Here is a 24,351-nt window from a genome sequence, read left to right as displayed (position 1 = left end):
TCAACACCCAAATGGGGCACTTTTTCGTGGACGGAGGGAGTAGTAGAAATGATTGTGGGGGCCTACGCTCCCCCACTACTTCAGTGTCTCTTTTTAAATCCAGCTTTCACACCTGACTACTATCTGCCAAGGTACAAATTATTTCCTGTTGCCTCCACTTGTACCCTCGTGGGTTTTTTGTTTTGGCTTCAAATCTTCGTTTCGTTTCCCTCTTTAAATAATCCCAATTATTTTTAAGTTATCTCCCTCTGTCAAATGAATATCCACGTCAAATGATACAAATTTTAAAAAAATAATTAAATATATATGAGTGAAATAAAAATCTCATTTTTATTGTAAATGGATCGAGTAAAGTATATTTAATAAAGAAAGAAAATGAGTGACGAATAAAATTTTTTTTTACTCATTTGGACAAATGAAGTACTCCCTCCGTCCTCAAAATAAGTTCCTCTTTGGGGACGGCACAAGTTTTAAGGAAAATGATAAAGTATATTGATAATGGAGAAAAATATGTTATAATTAATATTGAGAGTGGTGAAAAAGTGAAAAAATGTTATAATTAGTATTGAGAGTGGTGAAAAAGTGATAAGTAAGAATAAATAAAGTATTATTAGTGGTGGGGTAGTTGTCCAAAAATAGAAAGAAAGAAAGAGGAACTTATTTGGGGGACGTCCCAAAATGGAAAAAGATGAACTTATTTCACGGACGGAGGAGGGAGTATTTGATTCTATGCTTCATCATTCGGATTAACTACAAAAAAAAAATCACAAATTTTAACCTGATTTTGGTTTTGGATATTTCAGTAATATCAAAATAAACATGTCCAAAATTTTCTACCGTTGACAAGGTGACTTAAGCAATGCTTTTTGCATATTGGGAAGAAATTTGTTTTGAGAAACTTGTGCATAATAGATTAAAAAAAAAAAAAATCACATCTTTTTGTCTGATTGTTGAAATTGTCCTAGGACATGTTTAGGGTGAAAATTTTCCTATTAACGCTTTATTTTATTACAAATAAAATTATAAACCAAAAGAGAATCAAAGTCTTTGAATTTTTAGCAATAAACTCCTACTTTAATTTTTATGATTCTCATGAAAGGAAGGGGTAACTCCTACTTTAGCAATAAACTCCTACTTTTATGTTTGACATAATAAAAAATTCGATTAAATGATACTCCCTCCCCTCCGTCCCCAAAATAAGTTTCTCTTTGGGGACGGCACGAGTTTTAAGGACAATGGTAAAGTGTATTGATAGTGGAAAAAAATATGTTATAATTAGTATTGGGAATAGTGAAAAGGTGTTATAATTAGTATTGGGAATGGTGAAAAGGTGTTATAATTAGTATTGGGAGGGGTGAAAAAGTGAAAATTAAGAATAAATAAAGTATTATTAGTGGTGGGGTAGTTGTCTAAAAATAGAAAGAAAGAAAGAGGAACTTATTTGGGGGACGTCCCAAAATGGAAAAAGAGAAACTTATTTCAGGGACGGATGAAGTATGAATTTTCAGACAATACCTTTTTTCTCGGGAAATGGACAATTTATACCTAAAGAAAGACGGTATAATTTTATATTACCTGGTGAGGAATGTATAAATATATTATTATTCAAACCAAACAATATATAAAAAAATGGTAAAGGTCACTTTCTATCCCATCGTTTGAGCGAATTCTCAAACGATAATATGAAGACGTGAAAAACGGTGCCGTTCTGGGTCTTTTTTAAATTGTTGATAAAAACTAATTCCACCTAGATTAAATGAGTCCACGTAGATTTGCCATGGTGTAACTCCGGCAATCCACGTAAGTTTCCGATTATCGAAATTTTTTTGCATGACACGGATGATATTTTTGTGATACGTTGGGTACCGTTTTGATATTATCGTTAGAGTGGGACATTTTTGAGAATTCGCTCAAACAATGGGACATGAAGTGATCTTTACCCTATAAAAAATGTGATTTCCACTTTAAATGATAAATTTATACTTCATTATATTATTCCTCTATTTAAAGGGATAAAAAGCATATACACTCTTATAGCAAAACCAAGTTATATTAGTAATAGTTGCATAAAAGTAATGGAGCAATTGTGTTTAAATACACAAACTTTCACTTGATTTTAGATTTCTACATTAAATAAAATTATATCTTCAAATACAAAAATTTTCATTTGTTTTAGTTTCACAGGATCGTCAAGTAAATGGTAACGTAGACACTTAAAATATCTAAACCATATGTTTGTATGTCTATACTTCAACTAACCAATAATATTAGTTCATCAGAAATTGATAATTATCTGAAAATTATAACACTAACTAAACGGTCGTGTATTAAAAAATGAAATTTTAAATTCAATGTAAAAAACTAAAATTAAGTGAAATGCGTGTATTTAGAGCACTCACAATGAGTCAATGAGTGATTCGATCGGCGCCGATTGAGTCACCCACATATCAGGTCTCCCACTGCAGCGGCCATGGACTCAAGGTTGACCCGATTTATCGGGTGAGGCCTGATCCCTTTAAAGTCGAGCACGTGTTTACACGCGTTAAAAAAAATAAAAAACAAAAATCATACTTGGAACTCGGCGTAGATGAAGTGAAGATGAAGAAGATGAAGCGCAGATGATGTTGCGGCTTTTATTTAGTTTTAATTTTAGGGGTTTTATTTAGCTGACTTTGGGCTTTTATTTTTAATTAAATGAGTAATTAAAAAAAAACTAAAAATATATGGGCTTGTATTTTTTATTGTAACTTTTTTTAATTTTTTTAATTTTAAATTTATATTTAAATTTTAGTAATTAGTATTAGTAAGTAATTGCGTTATTTAAACGTGTGTAATTAAAATTAAATAAAAAAATATAAAAATCAAAACTAAAAATAAATAAAAAAATATAAAAATCAAAACTAAAAATATCAGCTGTGGTCCCCTTTTATTAGGTCAGCTATCAACTCATTCCGGGTGCTCTTAGACACAATTAATCCTACTTGTAAATTTAGTATCACTCAATCAGACATAAAGAATGCAAGGCATTTCCCATCTCCATAACTTCATTAAACAAAGAGGATCACGAATCATGATCACTTTTTTTTTATATATAATCTTGTACACCTCCACCAACTTTCCCATTTCTTTACAAAACCATTCTTGATTCTTAAACATGCTTTAACAAATTTCTTAGCATCGTCATCATCATCAAGAACTGCAAATCCCATCTTTTTTCTCTCAACCAGAAAAGATGTTTCACCATTTCACTCTTCCTTTACCACCACCATCATCATACATTAAGCCCCACATCTTCATTCAAAACTATCCCATTCAAGTATCTTGATCAAAGGGGCTGCTGCAGCGTCACCACCACCGCGCTCGTCACCTCCCGCTTGCCGTCCGACCACGAGATCGCCCCGCTCCTCACCACGGAGCTCCCCGAAGAGAGCTTCACCGCCTCCGTCTGCACCCGCACCAAGAAATTCAGCTTCTGCCCCACCCTCCGGAACGATAGCTTCTCTGGCGCCACCGTCACCACGACCCCCGCCGGAGGCCGGATTCTCACAGCGTAGACGGAATCCGCATCGCCCACATTGGTGACTGTTCTAATAAAATGTGTGGACAGCTTATGCTTTCCATATTGTTGGAACACCGCAGCCAATGTGGGATAGTTCAAGTTCCCAATGTGGCCGGCGCGCTTTGCGCCGCCGCAGTCCACGGCCGCCTTCCTCGTCACCACCTGAATGTTTTTGGTTGTGTAATTGGAATTGCAGAGGAAATCAACGTAGTCGTAGGAGGAGATGTCGTAGACGAGGCCGGGATCCATGGCCTTTTGCGGGTGGACATGGCCAGCGCCGTAGTCCATCACGGTGGAGGTGTTGCCGGTGGATTCATCCAGCATTGTCTCCCCACGGCTGTCGTGGCTGTACGCCGTCGTCATCAAGGCGGACTTGATGGCGGCGGGGCTCCACTCCGGGTGCGCCGCCTTCAGCAAGGCGGCAAGCCCGGAGACGTGGGGGCACGCCATCGACGTCCCGGAGAGGATGTTGAACTCGGTGGTCCGCTTGTCCGACGCAATGCCGCTTGGCCCGATGTTGTCAGGCCAGGCAGCTAGGATGTTGAGGCCCGGGGCGATCAAATCGGGCTTCAGAATATCTGGAGTCTCCGGATTCGGGCCCCGGGCCGAGAACGCCGCCACCACCGGCGCCGGAGCTACGTTTAGCCGGGTTCCGCGGAATATGATTGTGGCCTTCGCCGGAGACTTGGATTTCTCGGCTGATTGGATGTATTTCCTGATTTCATCGCCGGCGGCGGCACCCACCGCCGTCGCAGGCAGCACGTGGCAGTCCGCGACCAAACCCTCGCCATCGAAAACTCCGTTAGCTAAAATCATCCCGACGCCGCCGGCTTTCTTCACCACTTCCCCTTTTGCTGCCCTAGAATTAATCCCTCTGTCGCATAACACGATTTTCCCTTTCACCACATTAGGATCTAACGAGCCATCCAAGCAGAGGGAGGAAGAGTATCCATCGCTCCCTTCGCTCCCGGCGTAAATTAGCGTGTAGAGCTTATCGTGCGCCAGCGCCGGACCGCCATAGACGCTAACGCCGGATATCTCCTTTCCGTTCCCGAGCTTGACGACCGCCGGGAAATCGCGGTCTATTGTCCCTGCGCCGACGGTTGCCACCCACGGCGCGACGTTAGTGACCGTCAATCCGCCGGGGCCACCGTTCCCGGCGGAGGCGGATACAAAGACGCCGGCATCGGAAGCGCTGAAAGCGCCGATAGCTATGGCGTCGAGATAGTACGGCACCACCACCCCGCCAACGCTTAATGAGATCACGTCGACACCGTCGGCTACGGCGGCGTCGAACGCGGCGAGGATGTCGGAATCGTAGCAGCCGGCGTTCCAGCAGACTTTATACGCAGCGAGGCGCGCCTTCGGCGCCATCCCGGCAGCCACGCCACGGGCGTAGCCGAGAGTCGATGCCGGAAACACGTACCTCCCGGCGGCGATTGAAGCCGTGTGTGTGCCGTGCCCGTCGGAATCTCTCGGAGATCGAAACTCCGTCGTTTCGTTCATTTTCCCGTTGCTCGCCTCATATCCGCTGCAGAAATATCTAGCTCCGATCAATTTCCGATTGCACAAACTCGCCGGAAATTTCTCGCCGGCAACGCACTGTCCCCTCCATTTCGCCGGAGCAGGACCTAAATCCCGATCGTTGAAGCTCTCTCTTTCCGGCCAGATCCCCGTATCGATAACTCCGATGACGAGATCCGACCCGAAATCCGACTCCTTCAGCAATCCGGCGCTGTCTCCCGTCTTCAAACCTAAAAACTCCGGCGATCGAGTGGTGTGCAGGTGCCTCACTTGTTCCGGCAGCACCGCCATCACTCCAGGCAAACTCTTCAGCTTCTCCACTTCACTGGCCGACAGCTCCGCCGCGAATCCATGGAAAACGGTGTCGTACGAGTGGATTACCCTCCCAGAAGCCGACGCCTCCACGTCGGCAGCATCATTGGCGGCCGAGGCGATGGATCTCAACGACGATTCGTACCAGTGGCTATGCGTGGGGAAAATCGAGGGTTTCGCGTCGTGCTGCACGCGAACGATGAAGGTTTTCCGATATTCCGGCTGCTGCAGCGCCGACGAAGGTAGGAAGAAGATTGAGATTGAGATTGATATGGAGATTAAGAGAGAGAGTGTAGAGAGAGGAGAAATCGCCATTGGAGGTCCAGATTCATGCAGTTTGAGTTGTATGTGAGTATTTAAGGGTTGGAATCTGGAAAGAGTGACCACACTGTGAGCTGGAAGGACTCCACTTCTAATGATGCTCATTTCTGAAACGAATGGATGAGATTGAAATTAGGGATTTGATTCTTAATTTTTTTTTTTTTTTTAAGTTGTTATTTGAGAACGAGTTTATTAATACGCTTTTTTATCCATCGCATTCGTGATTTTGTTACGAACGTTGATAAATAGCTATATTGTAGGCGCGAAATCAACGTTTCATATAGAAAAATCGAATCTATGGTATTACCTTACTGCTAGGAGTGTTTGTTATTAAATACTCCTATTAATAATGCAATTATGAATACAACTTTAATAAGCATTAATTACTAGTAAAATTTGTACTCCCTTCGTCCCTAAAATAACTTCCTATTTTTCCATTTTGGGACGTCTCCCAATTAACTTCATCTTTCTTTATTTCCATTTTTGGATACCTATCCCACAACTAATAATACTTTATTTATTCTTACTTTTCACTTTTCACCACTCTCAATACTAATTATAACATTTTTCACAACTTTCAATAATAATTACTCTGTATATCACTTTTTCTCCACTATCAATACACTTTACAACTTTTCATTAAAATTCGTGCCGTCCTCAAAGAGGAAGCCATTTCAGGGACGGAGGGAGTATTTTTATCTTAATTTGGCCATGATGGTACCATATTAATATGCATTGCATGTGTTATATTGTTATGAATATTGAGAAAACACTATATTGTAGATGTGAAATTATCGGGATCGTTGTATAGAATAATTCAATTTACACTATTACCCGATTACTAGAAGTGTTTGTTACTTGTAATAATATTATGCATAGACTATAAATAGATGACAAAGTGCAATATATTCGGAAGACGTTTTTTTTTTTAATTAATAAGTTTGAATTGAGGTTGAGTCACCTAAAAGAATGTAGCGGGATCATTATTGAGTTATTGATCCTCTTTAAAATGGAAAATTCTTCCAACTAAATTACTAAAATATAAGTACATTGTGTGTTTTATGTAAAACGAGTTTATGTTAAGTTGATTTATTATTAAATTGCGGACCCATGTAATTTTGTTGGCATTAATATTTACACAAATATAAATTATTTAATTGAATACATCGATACAATTTATCCAATAAAAGATTTATGGGGGACAACAATTTGGCGGTTAAGTGGCTCACAATCAATTTTTGTGCTAAATGAAGTTATATACATCTTCCTCTAAAATCACATATGTATAAATTTGGTAAATTGATAGTGATAGGGAATCAACATGGTGAATATATAATATATTAATTATTTATTGACTCAAAATTGTACTATTGTTTCTCATTGTGGAAGGGACTACCATTGTTATAAATTCACGCTTAATTTTGTGCACTGTACAAAATAAATTAAGTATTTTATGAAATGAAAATTACAACAATACATAAAAGAATACGTAAATGAGGCTGAATTGGATGTCACGTGTGCTGCAATAGTTGTTGAGTGAAACAAGACACACTCGCTTGTCGTTTAACTCCAGCAATTAAAGCATATAGTCCATTAAATTATGACCTTCTTCCCCACCAACATTTAATAATAATAATAATAATAATAATAATAATAATAATAAAGTTAATTATCTATAAATACACAAAATATATCTAAACTATTTATAACCAACACTAGTTAATCGTGCATGTATGCGAACTTTAATTTATTGAAATTTGATCTAAATTAAAATTTCAATCATATTTAATCCTACGTAAATCTACATGTTCATCAGAACTGATCTCGCGTAATTATTTCTCGTATGCGTTTGGAATGTATTTTTGACCAAAAAAAAATAGTACTATCAATTTATTTATTTTATCCTTTTTCCTGTTATGGTGCAACATATGCAATAGTTTTTACCATTAATAAGTATTTTTTCCCCCTCTATGATCTTGAGGTGCATGCATGGTTGAAGTTCAATAAAAATATATGAAATATTTTGGTGGAATACATGTGATTATTTTGAATAGATACAAAACAATTTAATATTTATATCAAGTGCCTACAAACAAAACTGAGGCAGTAAGATAGTACTTACTGTTACTTACTATGCAATCAACAGAGGAAGAGACTGAGTGGCTCCGAAACTCTTTCACCGGTTTTGTTAAAACGGAGTTCATTTGGGAGGAGTTTGAGGAGGAAATTAACAGCGAATGCGCTTCGCTGCTGAAAATTTCCTCTTTAGGAGGTAATCTGGTTCTGATTCAAAGCTTAAACCAAGCCCCGATTAAAGAGCTGCTGAAGGATCTTGATGAATGGTCAAATTTTTGGTTCGAGTGGACAGGGACGAATCCAGAATTTTTTTGTTATGGGGGCACAAAATAGTTATATATAAAAAATACGTTCAAAACAACTACTCTCTCTGTTTCATTACAAATGTCTCACTTTTGATAATGAGATGTCTCATTACAAATGTCTCGTTCCATTTTTGGTATTCTCTCTTTATACCTAATATTTAAATAATTTCCATCAATCACTTTATTTACTTTTTACACAATTCTTAATCTATGTGCTCAAAAGTAATGAGACATTTGTAATTGGAATGAGGGAGTACTACATAGTATTTCAAGTCTATTACAATTGAAACATACGAGTTCTCATTGATTGAAACATTTAAATGATTGATTCATTATCAAAACTATCAAAAACCTTTCTTTCAATATATATAATCAAGCAATCATTTATATATCCATTATCTCCCATCAAATTTGAAAGAAGAAATCAAATTAATTTATATTATAAATTTATAATATGAATTATTTTTTGATAATCAAGCTTTTATGATGATGATGGAACAAGGAGAGAGAGAGAGTGAGAGAGAGAGAGCAATCTGCTTTAAAAATTGAGAGAGTCTGTTTGCACTGCGAATTCCTTATTTAATATGACAAGAATTTTTTATTTTATATAATGATATCACTTTTCAAGTCTGCATTAATTTTGAGATTGGGGGGATTAGAAATATTATAAAATAAAAAAGGTTACGAGGCACTATTATAATTGGGCTGGGGATTGGAATAGTTGGGTTTGGGGACATATATAACTAATAAAAATAAATTAAGTTGTGGGGGCACGTGCCCCCATACCTGGCAACGTAGGTCCGTCTCTGCGAGTGGATCCGCCCTTGGTCATACGTTGATGTGAATTCACAGAGAACCGTCTGGACCAGGTGGTATGGGGTACCCCTTCAGGCTTGGAGTTCCAGATTTTTTGAGATTGTGAGCGCTCGTATGGGTAGGGTTCTCAAGATTCATGAAAACACAAAATCAAGGAAAAGCTTGGATTTTGCAATCATTCAAATCTCTACTGGTTTAGCTTCCATAGACAACATCTTTGAGTGCAAAATCGATGGTGCTCACTTCAAAATCCGAGTTGTGGAATTGGAAGATCAGCCATCTGTGGTTAAAACTCTTGAGCAGGAAGATTTTTCAGAATCGGATTTTGATGAAGAAACGGAGAACGCAGAGAAGGAAGAGGAGCAGATCTCAGTGTCTCCGGCTAAGGCCCAGGTCGGAAATCAATCGGCGTTCTCCCTGGATAATGAAGATTCAGACCAAAAATCGGTTCACCTGGTAGATACCTCGAACCCCAACATGCATGCAGCCGCCTTCCCGTGTCACGAGACTGATTGCTTTAACTCTGCCACCACACAATCATTCGGGTGTCAGCCTCAAGAAAGTGACTTTCCTGATAAAACAAAAAATGGTGCCGCAAGAGTGGGAAGCCCGAGAAGCATTGGAAAGTCGCCCGGAAGCCGAAAAGTGTCGTCCCAAAGTAAATCTTGTGGATCCCTGATCAAGGCCCCAAACATAAGAGACTCCTTAAACTCAAGCCCAAAAGAGACAGCTGGGCCCATTAATCTTGCAGAGACCACGGAAAGGTTTAATACAGCTGGGCCCATAAATCTTGCAGATACCACGGAGAGGTTATATTCTTGGGCTGGGCCCACCCCAAGATACTTGCAGAGAAACAGAAAAAGGAAAGGTAAATGGGGCGGAGTTGCCCGAAACAAATGGATTTAATCAGGGCTCAGTCCCCCAAAGGCAGATGAGTGGAAAAAAATTTCACCATAAGAAAAAAGTGGGAGGCGATTTTTCAATCAAATTGGGGTTAAATCGGTTTCTCCACCAAAAAATCAGAAAGAATCCTTACAATGTTCAAGACCGGAGGAGAGAAGGAGGTAAGGGGCTTCTGCCCATTCCGACAGCCTGTGAGACACACAGAGTTGAATCTCAGGAAGTCAACCTTTTTGAGAATGATGGGGAGAAGGTTTGCTCGGAAACCAACCTTCGTTCTCTTGAAGAAGGAAATCGAATTTGGGAGTTTGGAAAAGGAATTGGATTGACTAGCTCTCATGAAGATCTTGTTATTGCAGAGCAATTGGCGGGGGAAAATGGAAAAGAGGGCTTCGAGGAGAACACAGAATCTTGTTTTAAATGAAGATGATTTCTTATAACATCAGAGGTCTGGGGAGTAAGATAAAAAAGAGAGAGATTCGGGAGCTCATACATCTTCATGAAATCGACTTTTGCTTTGTTCAAGAGACTAAAATGGGGAGCTTCAGCGATCTGGATCGCAAGCTTACTTGGGGCTCTGAAAATCATGGGTTCGCGATGCGCCAAGCCGAAGGAAGGTCGGGGGGTCTGTTAACTTTGTGGAATAACTCTCGCTTCGTTTGTTCGAGCCAATGGGACATTCCGGGTGCCTTGGTCATTAACGGCCGATGGATTGCAGGTAATTCAGACTATTGTGTGGTTAATATTTATGCACCTCAATGCTTTAGAGAAAGAGAAGAGCTGTGGGATAAAATTGGTCTTGTTGTAGAGCAGAACAGAGATGCGTGTGTCTGTATTGTGGGTGATTTCAATTCGATCAGAAACTGCTCTGAAAGGGTTGGGAGAGGAACTCAGTTTCAAAATAGGGATGTGCAGGTGTTTGATAACCTTATTCGGAACAATAACTTGGTCGATATTCAGCTACAAGGAAGGAAATTTACGTGGTATCAACCACAGGGTCAATGCAAATCAAAATTGGATAGGTTTTTGGTCAACGACAAATGGTTGGATCTTTGGCCCCACTCAAAAGCAAGAGGTCTTCGTAGGACCGTCTCGGACCACTGCCCGATTCTTCTGGAAACAAAGGCAGTGGATTGGGGTCCGAAGCCTTTTAGATTCGTCAACGCTTGGACAAATCATCCAAGCTTTGAGCAGATGGTTAAAGACTCTTGGCAAAGGAGTGGTCTTTCCGGATGGAGCTGCTTTGTCTTCAAAGAAAAATTGAAAAGGCTGAAAGAAGATCTTAGGAGCTGGAATAAATCAACTTTTGGGCAAGTCGAGGAAAACATTTCAAAACTTAGGGACGAAATTCAGAAATGGGATGTGATTGATGATATTATGGGTTTGGAGGAGGAATAAGCTCTTGAGAGAAGTGAAGCAGAGGCCAATCTTCTTGCCCAACTGAATCATAAAGATAGTCTCCTTGCTCAAAAATCAAGAATCAGATGGACCAAAGAAGGGGACGTTAATAGCAGTCTGTTCCACAAGGTAATTAGAGGAAGAAGGTTAAAGAACGAGATGTCGGGGCTATTTTCGGAGGACTTTTGGATCGACGACCCTGCCGAGGTGAAAAGAACAGTAAGAGCTCATTTTCAAGCCCAATTCCGGAAGAGAATTAGAAGGTGCCCAAACATCCCGGAGGACTTTGTTCAGAAGAAAATCTCAGATGAATCTAGAGATTTGCTTGAAGCGCCGTTCACTATTGAAGAGCTAAAAGTTGCAGTTTGGAACTGTGATAGCGGGAAGAGCCCCGGACCCGACGGCTTCAACTTCCTTTTTTTGAAGAAATGCTGGGAGACCATCAAAGATGACCTCTTCAACGTCTTGAAGGAGTTTCATTCGAACGGCAAACTGGCTCGAGGTTGCAACCCATCCTTTGTGGTGTTGATACCAAAGAAAGATGAGGCGACGGATCTGAAAGACTTCAGACCTATCTCCTTAATCAATTGCCTCTACAAGGTAATTGCAAAAGTTCTCGCATCTAGAATGAAAAAGTGATGAACCACATTATCTCAGAGAACCAAAGCGCCTTTGTTGAAGGAAGATACATCCTAGATGGTGTTGTTATCTTAAATGAAATTGTTGAAGAGGCCAAGAGAAAGAAGAAAGGCACTCTCCTGTTCAAAGTGGATTTTGCAAAGGCCTACGACACTGTGGATTGGGCTTTCCTCGATAGAATGCTGGAAATCATGAATTTTGGACAAAAGTGGAGGAAATGGATTGGTGGCTGTCTCAGCTCGGCAACAACAAATGTCTTGGTTAACGGTAGCCCTTCGGGTGATTTTCAACTGGAGAGAGGCCTCAGACAAGGTGATCCACTCTCTCCGTTCCTATTTCTCATTGTTGCGGAGGGTCTTAACTCCCTGGTGGTAAAATCAGTTTCAAACGGGTTTCTGGAGCCTTTCACTTTTGGGAGAGGAGGGATCGCTGTTTCTCATCTACAATACACGGATGATACAATCTTTGTTGCCTCTGATAAGATTGAAAATGCGTGGGCCTTCAAATGCATCCTCAAGCTGTTCGAACTCCTCTCGGGGCTGAAAGTCAATTTTGATAAAAGTAACATCTTGGGAGTTGGTGTTGAAAGAGCCAAATGTGAAGAGATGGCAGAGCTTCTCGGGTGCACTGTTGGGGAACTCCCAATCAAATACTTGGGGATGAAGATCGGAGCAAGCTTACTTCGAGCAACAGAATGGAGTTATTTGGTTGTAAAGATTAAGAAGAAAATAGCCGGGTGGTCCAACAGGAAAATCTCCTTCGCGGGCAGGTTAACTTTACTCCGTTCGGTTCTGCTCTCCTTGCCGATTTATCAACTTTCTTTTGCCAAAATTCCCAAGTGTGTGTTATCTGAAATTCGATCCCTTTTTTGTAAGTTCCTTTGGAGGGGAGGGTCTGAGGCAAGAAAAATTCATTGGGTGAAGTGGGAAGAGTTGTGTTCTGATCTTGGTTCAGGAGGTTTGGGTATCAAAAATCTGGATTGGTTCAACATTGCTTTGATGTCAAAGTGGATTTGGCGTTTTCTTACTAAAAAAGATCAGTTGTGGGTACGGGTGTTAAAGGCGAGTCGGGGGGATTTTGAATGGGAGGGGGAGGGCCTTCGAGCTAGGGAAACCAGAGGAATGAGAAATGGGTGGTGGAAAAAGGTTTTGAGTCTCAGCTGGGGAGAGGGAGGGAAGTGGCTTAGGGATAATTTAGTTTTGAAAATTGGGGAGGGAGAATAGATTCTGTTTTGGCACCATCATTGGGCAGGGGAGAGGAGTCTGGCGGAGGCTTTCCCTAGACTCTTCCATCTTAGTAGCAATCAAGGTGGGTTTGTTAACAATATGGGAGTCTGGGTTGAGGGGCAGTGGTGTTGGGATTTTTCGTGGAATAGGGATCTCTCGGGGAGAGAACTTGATCAACTTTCTAACCTTTTTTCTATCATCAGAAAATTTCAAGTGGTGGCAGGTGAAACAAACGGCTGGAGGTGGAAAGCATCTCCAAACGGAGTTTTCTCCGTCAAGACGGCTTACAAGTAATTGAGTCTTCAGACAATCCCCTCAAGCTCTAGCCGAGAAGTGTTCGAATGGAAACAGATTTGGAAAGCCCCAGCTACTTTTAGGGCTGCCACAACAGCATGGAAAGTGCTTAAAGGGAGGTTGGCAACGTGCGACAATCTTCAAAAAAGAAATGTGGCGATCACAAACATGGAGGCGACATGTGTTCTTTGCAAAACGAAGGCAGAATCTATTGACCACCTCTTCTTTGAATGCTCCAAGTCAGAAGAAATTTGGAAGGGGATCCTCCTTTGGATTGGGAAACAAACAGCAAGCCAACAAAAAGCGAAGGAACATTTGCTTGCTTTCACCAATCTCGGTAACAAGGAGGATGTTTCTTTTCTTTCCGGAGTCTGGATTTGTACATTATGGTGCATTTGGAAAGAGAGAAATGAATGCAAATTTAACCAAAAGAAGTGGAGTAAAGATAAGTTGGTTGCTGAAATTAAGTCCAGAATGTGGGGATGGAGGACGGCTTTCAACTGCCCAATCTCTGCCACGGATTTCAGGCGTTGGTTTGCAATGGTCAAGCTGTCCGATTAGTTTTCGGTCTTGATTTGGTTTGTTTTCCTGATGTTCCTTTGCTTGTGTTTCTCTTTTGCCTTTGTTTTCTGCCTTCTTCTCTCTTTGGGTACTTCTGGTACCTTCTCTCAATAAAACTTCCTCTCTTTGCCTGATCAAAAAAAAAAAAGTTAGGATCAAGATATAACTTCTTCTATTTTATTCTTACACACAAATAATTGAAAGCTCTAGAAAGGTTTTAAAATGTGTTATATATGTTTATAATTTTAATTTATATACTTTAAAATTATAATAGAGACGTACCAATATCATGAACCATCAATTTGGACACTCTAAAGGCACCAGATAATTAATTTCTTTTACTTTATTTTTGTTGTTACAATTTGTATGTATATATGTGTATATTGTTTTTAGTGTTAATAGGCAAAAATGTTATATTTCTGAAGTTATATGTGAAAAATGTTATATTTTATAAACTTAAATATTTTATGTCTAAGTTTAAGTGAATAATCTATTTTGGCCTTTAATGTTGATGGTCATGATAGCCCAAACACAACTAAAAATTGGGAAATGACCATGAAAAGCTTATCTCAAAGAGGTGGTCTTGGGTGCAACCGGTTGCACCCTCACTTAAATCATGATCTGTACCTTAACTTGAATCTATACCGTATTTAAATAACTATTTTAGATGAGGTCAACTCGGTTGCAGGGTGCAACTAGTTGCACTCAAGTTTTTGTGTATTTGAAATTAAATTTATTGGTTTGGGTTATATTAATTAAAAATGTTCTATTTCTGTACCGACATATTGAGCTTTAAAATATCTTTATGTGGTGTAGATGTCTTGCCGTACAATTTTACAATGGAGGGCGTTTGGAGGGAGGTAAGGAAACGAGAGGTACGTCAACCTTTTTCCGAGAGCAATCCGGTAAGGCACCAAAGATACCAAAAACCTAGAATCCTAACACCACGCTCAAGGACAACCTTCAATGGAGAAGGTGGAAAAGATGACAGACAACCGAAGTACATGGATCGGAATGGGAGAGACAAGGCATTCACCACTTTCTTCGTTAACAACCTGCCGGATAGATGTAGCCCGGATTTCTTGAGAAGAAAGTTTGGCACGGTGTTGGAACCCATCGAAGTTGTATGTCCAAAAAAGAAGGACATGCGTGGGAAAGCATTCGGCTTTGTAAGGTTCGCGGGGGTGGGTAATCCCGACAAACTGCTTGCCGATCTGAATACTTTATGGATTGGTAGCTATAAAATAAGGGTATACAAACCAAGGTTCGAGAGACAACGGAGGGCTGAGAAGCGGGAAGGTTCGAAGCTTGAAACTTTGGGTGATAGAAGACAGGAGAAAGGCCATCGTTTGGAGGGAGCGGATAGGAAACATGGAGTCTCCTTCAAAGACATACTTACGGGGAACGTAGGAAAGGAAACAAGACCGAATGAAGTGATCCATTTTTACCCATCCGAGGAGGAGAAATCTTGGCTTCAAGGAGCAATTACGGGTTCCCTGAAAAAGGAGTATCGGTGGGACGAGATCAAAGACGAGATCACTGGAGAATGCTCGGGGAAACTGAAAGTGTCGAATTTGGGAGGGAATCTAGTCCTCATACAGAGTACTTGCGGGAACTCAACTGAAGAAACCCTTAAAGAGATGGATGAATGGCTCCGGTTTTGGTTCGAGTGGAGTAGGAAATGGAAGATCGGGGATGTTTCGCATCAAAGATCGGTATGGACCAAATGGGTAGGCGTGCTGTTGCATGCATGGAATCCTCGCTTTTTCAAAGCTGCAAGCGCTAGCTTTGATGCGGTGCTTAAAATTTACGAAGGAACGGAGACTAAAGAGAAGATCGACGAGGCATTAATACAGGTTGCTACGGGCTTCCATTCTTGTGACAGAATTGTAGATTGCTTCATCGACGGGATATGTTTCAAAATCCGAGTCGAGGAGGTTCGACATTCATTCAATCCCTGCGACGGAACTCAGGCGGACGAGGAGAGGACGGAATCGGATTCCGACGAGTCTTGGGAGGAGGAATCAACAGGACCTGCAGACGCAATTATCGAGGATGAAGGAATTTATTACGATGATGGCGTTTCAGTATCTCAAGAAAAAATCTCCGCGTATCACGCTACGCGTGAGAGGGGTAGAACCGAGGCCATGTTAACTTTCGAAAAAGAGTCGGCGCAGGGTGACTTTTTTGTCACAAATTCGAATAAGGACATTCTGGGAGATAAAGCAAGAGAAAATCAAGATGGGCCGATACTTAGGAGGCCCATGTCGAGCACAAAGGAACCAAAGCAGCTAAGTAAAGAAGTTGTAGGCCTATCTACTCAAGAAATCGGCCCAGGGGAAAAATATGGCTTTTCAATTCAACATTCTCTTCAGCCTTGCATAATGGTGGAGCCTACGTCTTTATCAAACAGTATACACGCAGAACTTTATGAGGAAGAAGTGGAAAAGGGGAGGGAAGAAAGATTGGAGAAACGACAGGAGAGAGAGAGATCAACAAGTATTGTTGCGGCTGAAAATATTTTTCCCGTCGATTCTGGAATTGACGAGGACAAAGACAGGGACGCATCTTCACAGCAGTCACAAGGCGACGGGGGAATGAGCTCTCTTCAGGAAACTCATGACAAGGAGATTGATGGTAGAATTCTTGGCAAAAACAAAAAGAATCAAAGTAAGAAATCGAAGAAGAGGCGAGAAAAAGAGGAACAAAATTATGGATGGAAAAATTTCATTTCTGGTTTGGAAGCCGAAAGTGTGGAAATCTGGAAATTAGGAAAACAATTGGGGCTCTCAAGTCAACTATCGGATCAGCAGATGGAAGCACAAATTGAGGGACATGAAGAACAAAACGTGAGGACAGAAGCTGGGAGTCAATCTTGTAAGTGTTTATGAATTTTTTGTCCTATAATATTCGGGGCCTTGGGAGTTTAGGGAAACAGAAAGATGTTAGTGAGATTGTCAAGATGCAAAAGATTGATTTTTGTTGCCTCCAAGAAACAAAAATGGTTGAGTTTAATCATTCGATCTGTAACAATTGGTGGGGTTTAGAGAAGTTTGATCTTGCGGTTCGTAATTCTGAAGGGAGATCAGGGGGTTTAGTGAGTGCGTGGAATAATGATGTCTTCCAAGCTTCTAGCAAATGGGATGTCAACGGAGCTGTGGTGGTGAATGGAAAATGGGTTCAAGGTGATTTTCAGTGTTGCATCATTAATGTTTATGCACCAGCAAGTACGGAGGAAAAATCTAGACTTTGGGATGTTCTCAAAAATATTGTGCAACAAAATGATGATTGCGGAGTTTGCGTTATGGGGGATTTTAATGCGGTACGGAAGCGGGAAGAAAGAGTCGGCAGTGGGGACTCTTTTGGTGTAGCAGATGCAAGAAATTTCGAAAGTTTCATTCTTGAAAGCGGCCTAACAGAAATCAGATCCCAAGGACGCAAATTTACTTGGTACAAGCCGAACGGAATGTGTAAAAGTAAATTGGACAGGTTTTTGGTTAATGATTTGTGGCTGCGACAATGGGAGGAGTCGATGGGATGAGGTCTTCAGCGCACTATTTCGGATCATTGCCCGATTGTCATGTTGTCAAAAGCTGAAGACTGGGGACCAAGGCCTTTTCGTTTCCTCAATGTGTGGGCGACTCACCCGGAGTTTGAACAACAGGTTAGGAAAGTGTGGACAGCGGACGGAGTGACAGGATGGAGGTGTTTTGTCGTTAGTGAAAAACTCAAGAAACTGAAAATGAAATTGAAGGATTGGAATAAATCCACTTTCGGGAATATTGATGAGAGGATCCAGAAACTCAAGTCAGAACTGCAAAGTTTGGATCAGAAAGATGAAGAACAGGGGATAGTAGACTCTGAAATTATACGAAGAAATGAGATTCAAGCGAATCTTTTTCTTCAGTTGAAAGACAAACAAAGGGTTCTGCAACAACAAACCAAGGTCCGTTGGCTCAAAAGCGGTGATCTAAATACGGGTTTCTATCATCGAGCGATTAGGGGGAGAAGAAAAAAGAATGAAATCGTGGGTTTATATTTCGGAAACCAATGGGTGTCTAATCCAGGGGAGGTAAAATCCAAAGTTAGGGAACACTTTAAAGAGTTTTTCAAAAAAAGGCAACGTTATCTGCCAAACATACCCAACGACTTCCTTAAGAAAAAACTCACTGATGAGGAGCGTTTTTGGTTGAGTAGGGAGTTCGAGATGAACGAGATTAAGGAGGCGGTGTGGAACTGTGGTGGAGATAAGAGCCCGGGTCCAGATGGGTTCACGTTTTGCTTCTGGAAGAATGCATGGTCAACGGTCAAGGAAGATCTGCTCCAAGTCCTGAAAGAGTTTTATGAGAACGGGAGTATTCCTAAGGGAAGCAACACCTCGTTCATTGTGCTCATACCGAAGAAAGAAGGGGTAGAGAATCTGGATGAGTTTCGACCGATCTCTCTGATCAATAGCTTATACAAAATCATTGCAAAAATTCTCGCAGGGAGGATGCAAATGGTGGTGGGGTCTATTATTTCGGACAAACAGTGTGCTTTTATCAAAGGTCGATTCATTCTTGATGGGGTTGTTATCCTTAATGAAGCAATTGCGGAAGCAAAGAAAAAGAAAATCGGTCGTTTATTCTTTAAGATTGACTTCGCAAAAGCTTACGACTCCGTCCAATGGGATTTCCTCGATGCATTATTCGGTCTTTTGAATTTCGATCAGAAGTGGCGGAAATGGATAAAGGGATGCCTTGAATCGGCGTCAGGTAGCGTTCTGGTGAATGGATCATCCACCGGAGACTTCAACATGGAAAGGGGTCTTAGGCAGGGGGATCCGATGTCACCTTTCCTCTTTTTAATCATTGCCGAAGGGTTAAATGCCCTGATAGAGAGAGCTACAGATTTCAAGCTTCTGAGTCCGGCTGTGGTGGGGATGGATAAAATACAGGTCTCACATTTACAATATGCAGATGACACAATCTTTGTGCTGGAGGCGTGCGAGGGAAATGTCACCTTTATCAAAAGGATCCTCCTACTTTTCCAATTTCTTTCAGGGCTAAAGATAAACTTTGACAAGAGTAGCTTGATGGCCGTTGGTGTTCAAAACGAGTGTTTAAGAAGATGGGCAGGTATTCTTAACTGTAAGGAGGGATCTTTTCCTTTCAATTATCTCGGCATCAAAGTCGGGGGAAGAATGAAGAGCAGTGTCGACTGGAGTGGCGTGGTGGAAAAAGTTAAGAGGAAAATCAGAGGGTGGAACAAGAAATCTCTATCTTTGGCGGGACGCATCGTGCTTGTGAAGTCCGTTCTTCAAGCAATACCAGTGTTCCAACTCTCTTTTTCCTTCATTCCTAAATCGGTAATCCACGATCTTAACTCAGTTTTTGGAAAATTCTTGTGGGGGGGGATGTGACATGTCGAGGTCTATTGCTTGGTTCAAATGGAAAGACTTGTGTGTTGAAAAGTCTAAAGGGGTTTTGGGTTTTCGTAACATTGAATGGTTTAACAAGGTTCTGGTGTTTAAATGGATTTGGAGATACTTGATTGAGGGAGGGGCGTTATGGGTAAGAGTGATTAAATCCTTGTATGGGGAAATGTCCAGGGGGGAAGGGGGAGTGTGGAAGGTCGAAAAAAGGGGTGGGATGAAGGGTTGGTGGTCAAAAATTGTGGGGCGTGCGGGAGGTGAGGAAGCCAAGTGGTTTAGGGGCAATATTCAAAGATTTGTGGGGAATGGTAGAGAGATCGGTTTTGGGGGGACACGTGGGTGGGAGACAGTCCTCTCAAGATCCTCTTCCCTAGGCTTTTTAATCTTAGTCTTTGTAAAGACGGTAAAGTCGAGGAGGCAGGGAAATGGACGGAGGAAGGGTGGGGGTGGGAATTCAAATGGAGAAGGGAGTTGAGAGAGAGGGAGAAGGAGATGGAGGCAAATTTGAGGGGTGTCATTGGGGTCATTTATCCTCGCCCAAACCTTAAGGACGGCTGGAAATGGAAGAGTGTGACGGGGGGAATCTTCTCGACTAAAGCAGCATATGAAGAGTGCGCTAAGGCGGAAGGTGAACATTCCGGAAGATACATTGAAGCTAACTCCCAACTGTGGACGGCACAGGCCCCCCACAAAGCCAGAGTCACAGCTTGGAGAAGCATCTGTAACAGGTTGCCAACCTGTGAAAACCTTCTCAAACGAAATGTACCGATACCAGTAGAAGAAAAATGGTGCAATTCATGTTTTTGGAGGGCGGAAACAGTTCACCATTCTCTAATACATTGCACGAAAGTCGACCGCGTTTGGGATCAAATCAATCAATGGATCGGAATTGACACGGCAAAACCACAAACAGTCAAACATCACTTCAAGTCTTTCATCGGAGGAAGGAAAGGTAAGAGAAACAAGAATTTTCTTACAGCGCTTTGGATTGGGACTGTTTGGTTGATTTGGAAATATAGAAATGAGAGTAGGTTCGAGAATAAGAATTGGGAGGTGTCCAATGCGGTTAAAGATATCAAGGGAAGGCTGTGGAGTTGGAACAAAATTTTCCATATTGTTGAGTCTAATGTTTCTTTTTCTATGTGGTGCTCTAACGAGTACTCACCATTTGTATGATGTTTTAGGTACTCCTGGTACCATTCACGTTTATTAATGAATTTTTACTGATAAAAAAAAAATATTGAGCTTTAAAATAAATTTATCTTAAATGTCAAAATTCTTGATTTAATTGAAGGAGGTTGAAAAGGTGAAAGTTGAATTTTGAGAGGGGACAGAAAAATGAAAGGTAGATGCTCTCTAATTATGAAAGCAACAAATATTTTTTCTTTTATTTTATGCTTACATTATCAACATCTCAAATTTTGAATGTTTTTAACCATAACACTCGATACACATCACTAATTAACAAATACATGTACTAACTTCTTTAGGAGATACATAATAATTCAATAGTATTTATTTAAAAAAAAAATGTTATTAGTTAGCCCCATATGCTGTAGGGAATAGCCTTGGTCTCGGATTGCTTCCTCTGTACTCTGATGGTTTGGCTCTTTTGAGGGATTATTGGTACTGCTGGTACCTCACCCCTTGTTAATAAAATTTTCCTATTTCCTGATCAAAAAAAAAGTTAGCCCCATATGCTGATAATGTTTGCGGTTGTCAGAGACAGAACTAAGCCCCAAGCACAGCCCGACAATTACTCGATAATTTTTCTAATTATATTTTCACTGTATTTTATACTTTCATATATTTTTATATGTAAAATTATAATTCCGTACATAAAATTATTTTTAGATATAAAAATATAATTTAATCCATTTATTTTAAAATCATTGTTCTAGTCCTTAAAGTTGCATTATATTATCACAATTGACATGACTACAGTAATAAAATAGGAAAGAAGAAACTTTAGTCTCCCAGCTAAGGCCACTTTATTAAGATCACAATGTCTATTTTACCCCGCACTTGCAAGGTCATGATCGACTGACTTTCAGGTGACATTCTGTTTGAATCTGATGAATGTTATTTGGTCCGTGACAATGGAATATTCAGAAATAATAGTAAAGTATAAAAAATAAACTAAAAAATTTGGAGCATAATAAATTAATCATGGAAGGCCTAAGTAAGTCAAATACAAAACTACTAAAACAACAATTTAATATGCTGGAAGCATTCAATTGATTCACCAATTTGTAGAATGTAAATTATTTTTAGTAGGTCGTGCTTACCTAAATACACACTGAAGGGGACATTAATATACTATATTTCTAATTATAGATTATACTCACTGTGTCCACTAAGAAATAATACTTGTATCTATTTTTTTTTTTGAAGAGATAATACTTGTATCTATTAATAATACATGTTTTATTAAATTGATTGAATGTGACGTGAGTATAATAAGAATCTCATTTTTATTATAGTTTTAAATTAATTAAATGATGACTCCAAAATGATAATATTAGTAAATAAGGGGTAATATTAAGAGTTATACAACTTATAATTAAGTGGGCCGTGTGAGTGAAATATGAGTTTTTTTTATTAGTATAATTCTAAATTGATTAATTTTTGAGTGATTGGTCCAATAATGACAATACTGATAGATAAATGAATAAATAAATAGTAACTAAAGGTTATGATTAAAGAGGTATACTTAGTAGAAAAAGATATATAAATAAATGAATATAATTTTATGAATAGATTAAAATGATAAAGTGAGTATTTCTATTTTATGGTGTACAGGAACGAGTATTAATTAATTTTAATTCTATTCATATACTTAGAATTTAGTTTATCTGATTTATTAAAACAGATACCTCCATTTAAAATACTGTTTTGTTACATGGAATGTCGTGTAAATATAATATTTTTTTTTAAAAAAAAGAAGGAAATCTAAAAGTGGTGGTGTCGGGACACGTTGGTTTCTCGTATGTCGCGAAGACTTGTCGTCGTCTCTGACGCTGAATTTCTTCACAGTAAAACAAAACCCCACACGTGCCCTTCCTTTTACTATTTTACCCTTTCCACCCTTTCCCGGTTCAATCTAATTCATCTCTATTAAATCTAATTAATTCGCTTAACTAAACGAATTTTTTCATCTAATTTTGGTCGAACTAAAAATTATATCTCCAAATACATGAACTTTAAATTGATCTAATATTTCATAAGGTTATTCATTTTCGAATAATTAATGTCATTATTGCTATTTGAAGTGACAAATTAATATCAATATAACTAGTTGTAGTGCCCAGTATATAAACTATTTTAGGCCATGTACTTGAAAGAGGAACTTTTAGTTTATTGTAAAATTAGAATTTGATGAATATCCGTGTATATAAACGCAATTATCATTTTCTAAATTAAGAAAAAGAACGAAATTAGGTGTATATATATATATATAGAAAGACGAACAAAATCACAAGACAAACCATGATTAAAAAAATCACCCAAACTTGACCATGATTAACCAACAAATTCACAAGAAAAACAATTATGTTGAATTGATATAAAACGAAATATAATGTTTGCTGTATTTTATTCTTGCACGAGAAGATAAACATATATTAATTTAACATCATTTGCTTAAATCCCTCGAATTTGTTATACTCAGAAAAAACAAATATTCTCACGTATGAGGATGATGGGGGGCCTTGCCAAATGTGGGTGGGCAGATATAGTTACATGCATTATTCATTTATTTATTTTCATATTAAGACAAGAGGTGGGACTTAAATAAATTAAAGCCTTGATTTATAATGGGGACTTCATTTAAATAATGGGGACTTGCATTCAAATAAATTAAAGCCTTCATTTATTTATTGTGGGGACTTATATATTCATATTTATATATAGATAGATAGATAGATAAAGATGTAACTTTGAAGGCCCTCCAAAGTAGGATATGAAACAAACTACAACTTTAATGATGGCAACATATGGCCCTTAAATTTTTTGAATGCAACTTTATCTTGAAAATTTATCCGCTTTTTCTCAACTATGTTTTTTCAAAAAATAAATGGAAATATGATGCTCTTTTTTCTGAGATATACTTAAGGATTTTTTTTTAAAGGACATACGTGAGATTATCTCATTGTGAAATGGATTAATATTAAAATTCAAACTTATATTCAATAACATATTTATAATTTTGTTAGTATTGTAATTATAAATATACCCTAATAAATATGAATTCATATTCAAATCTGGACATTCTCACAAAAAACACTTCCATCAATCACATATTCTTTCATCTATCTACTTTTTTATCTTCAAATTATTACAATCTATGATCTATCTTTGTTTTTAATAATAACTTCTCATCAACCCTAAGAAAATTATAAGGGGAATAAAAGTCCATATTACTTTTAACCCAAAACCTTCCAAGATGAGAAAGAGTAAGGGAGTACAAAATTAACATACTACATTTAGAAAAATACCAAATTTGGACAATATTTTATGTAAAAGAAAAATGAGAAGAGCTAGAACATTTGAGTTATCTAAGAGTATCCATAATGGTAGAGCCCTTTTGGGGCTTTAAAGGGATGATCCCCACTTAAGAGCCTCAAGTCCACAACAAGGGGATCTAATTGTCGCTCTAATTATTTCATTTCCATTTCATTACAATTTACCTCTTCAATTTTAAAATTCAACACTTTATTAAATAAAATAAAATACAATAAGTGGGAAGATGAAGACATTTTTGGAGTAGAAACTGATGTGAGAAATATAATAGGAAGAAGTAGGATTTATAGATAAAATAGAATAAAAAAAATAAAAAATAAATTATTGAAATATCCGTTACCAATGGCTATAATTTTTTTAAAAAAAATATTGTTTTTTCGGCTGAATAGCCATTGCAATTCAATTTTAAAATCTACTCCATCCGTTCCTGAAATAAGTTTCTCTTTAGGAACGGCACGAGTTTTAAAGAAAAGTGGTAAAGTGTAT

General features: G+C 39.1%; 1 protein-coding gene across 1 annotated transcript; it reads right to left on the bottom strand.

Annotated features, from left to right (window-relative positions):
• Positions 1 to 3,043: 3,043 nt before the first annotated feature.
• Positions 3,044 to 6,024, bottom strand: LOC130990450 (subtilisin-like protease SBT1.5). The gene has a single exon (XM_057914686.1). The coding sequence runs from the start codon at positions 5,819 to 5,821 to the stop codon at positions 3,326 to 3,328; it is 2,496 nt and encodes an 831-aa protein (XP_057770669.1). The 5' UTR covers positions 5,822 to 6,024; the 3' UTR covers positions 3,044 to 3,325.
• Between the last annotated feature and the right edge of the window lie 18,327 nt (positions 6,025 to 24,351).

This window comes from Salvia miltiorrhiza, chromosome 1, assembly GCF_028751815.1.
Source record: "Salvia miltiorrhiza cultivar Shanhuang (shh) chromosome 1, IMPLAD_Smil_shh, whole genome shotgun sequence".
NCBI lineage: Eukaryota > Viridiplantae > Streptophyta > Magnoliopsida > Lamiales > Lamiaceae > Salvia > Salvia miltiorrhiza.
This window is presented reverse-complemented; position numbering and strand designations above follow the sequence as displayed.

Bases quoted from the DNA above. Each gene is read 5' to 3' on its own strand.
- LOC130990450 (XM_057914686.1), bottom strand. From the start codon at position 5,821: ATGAGCATCATTAGAAGTGGAGTCCTTCCAGCTCACAGTGTGGTCACT.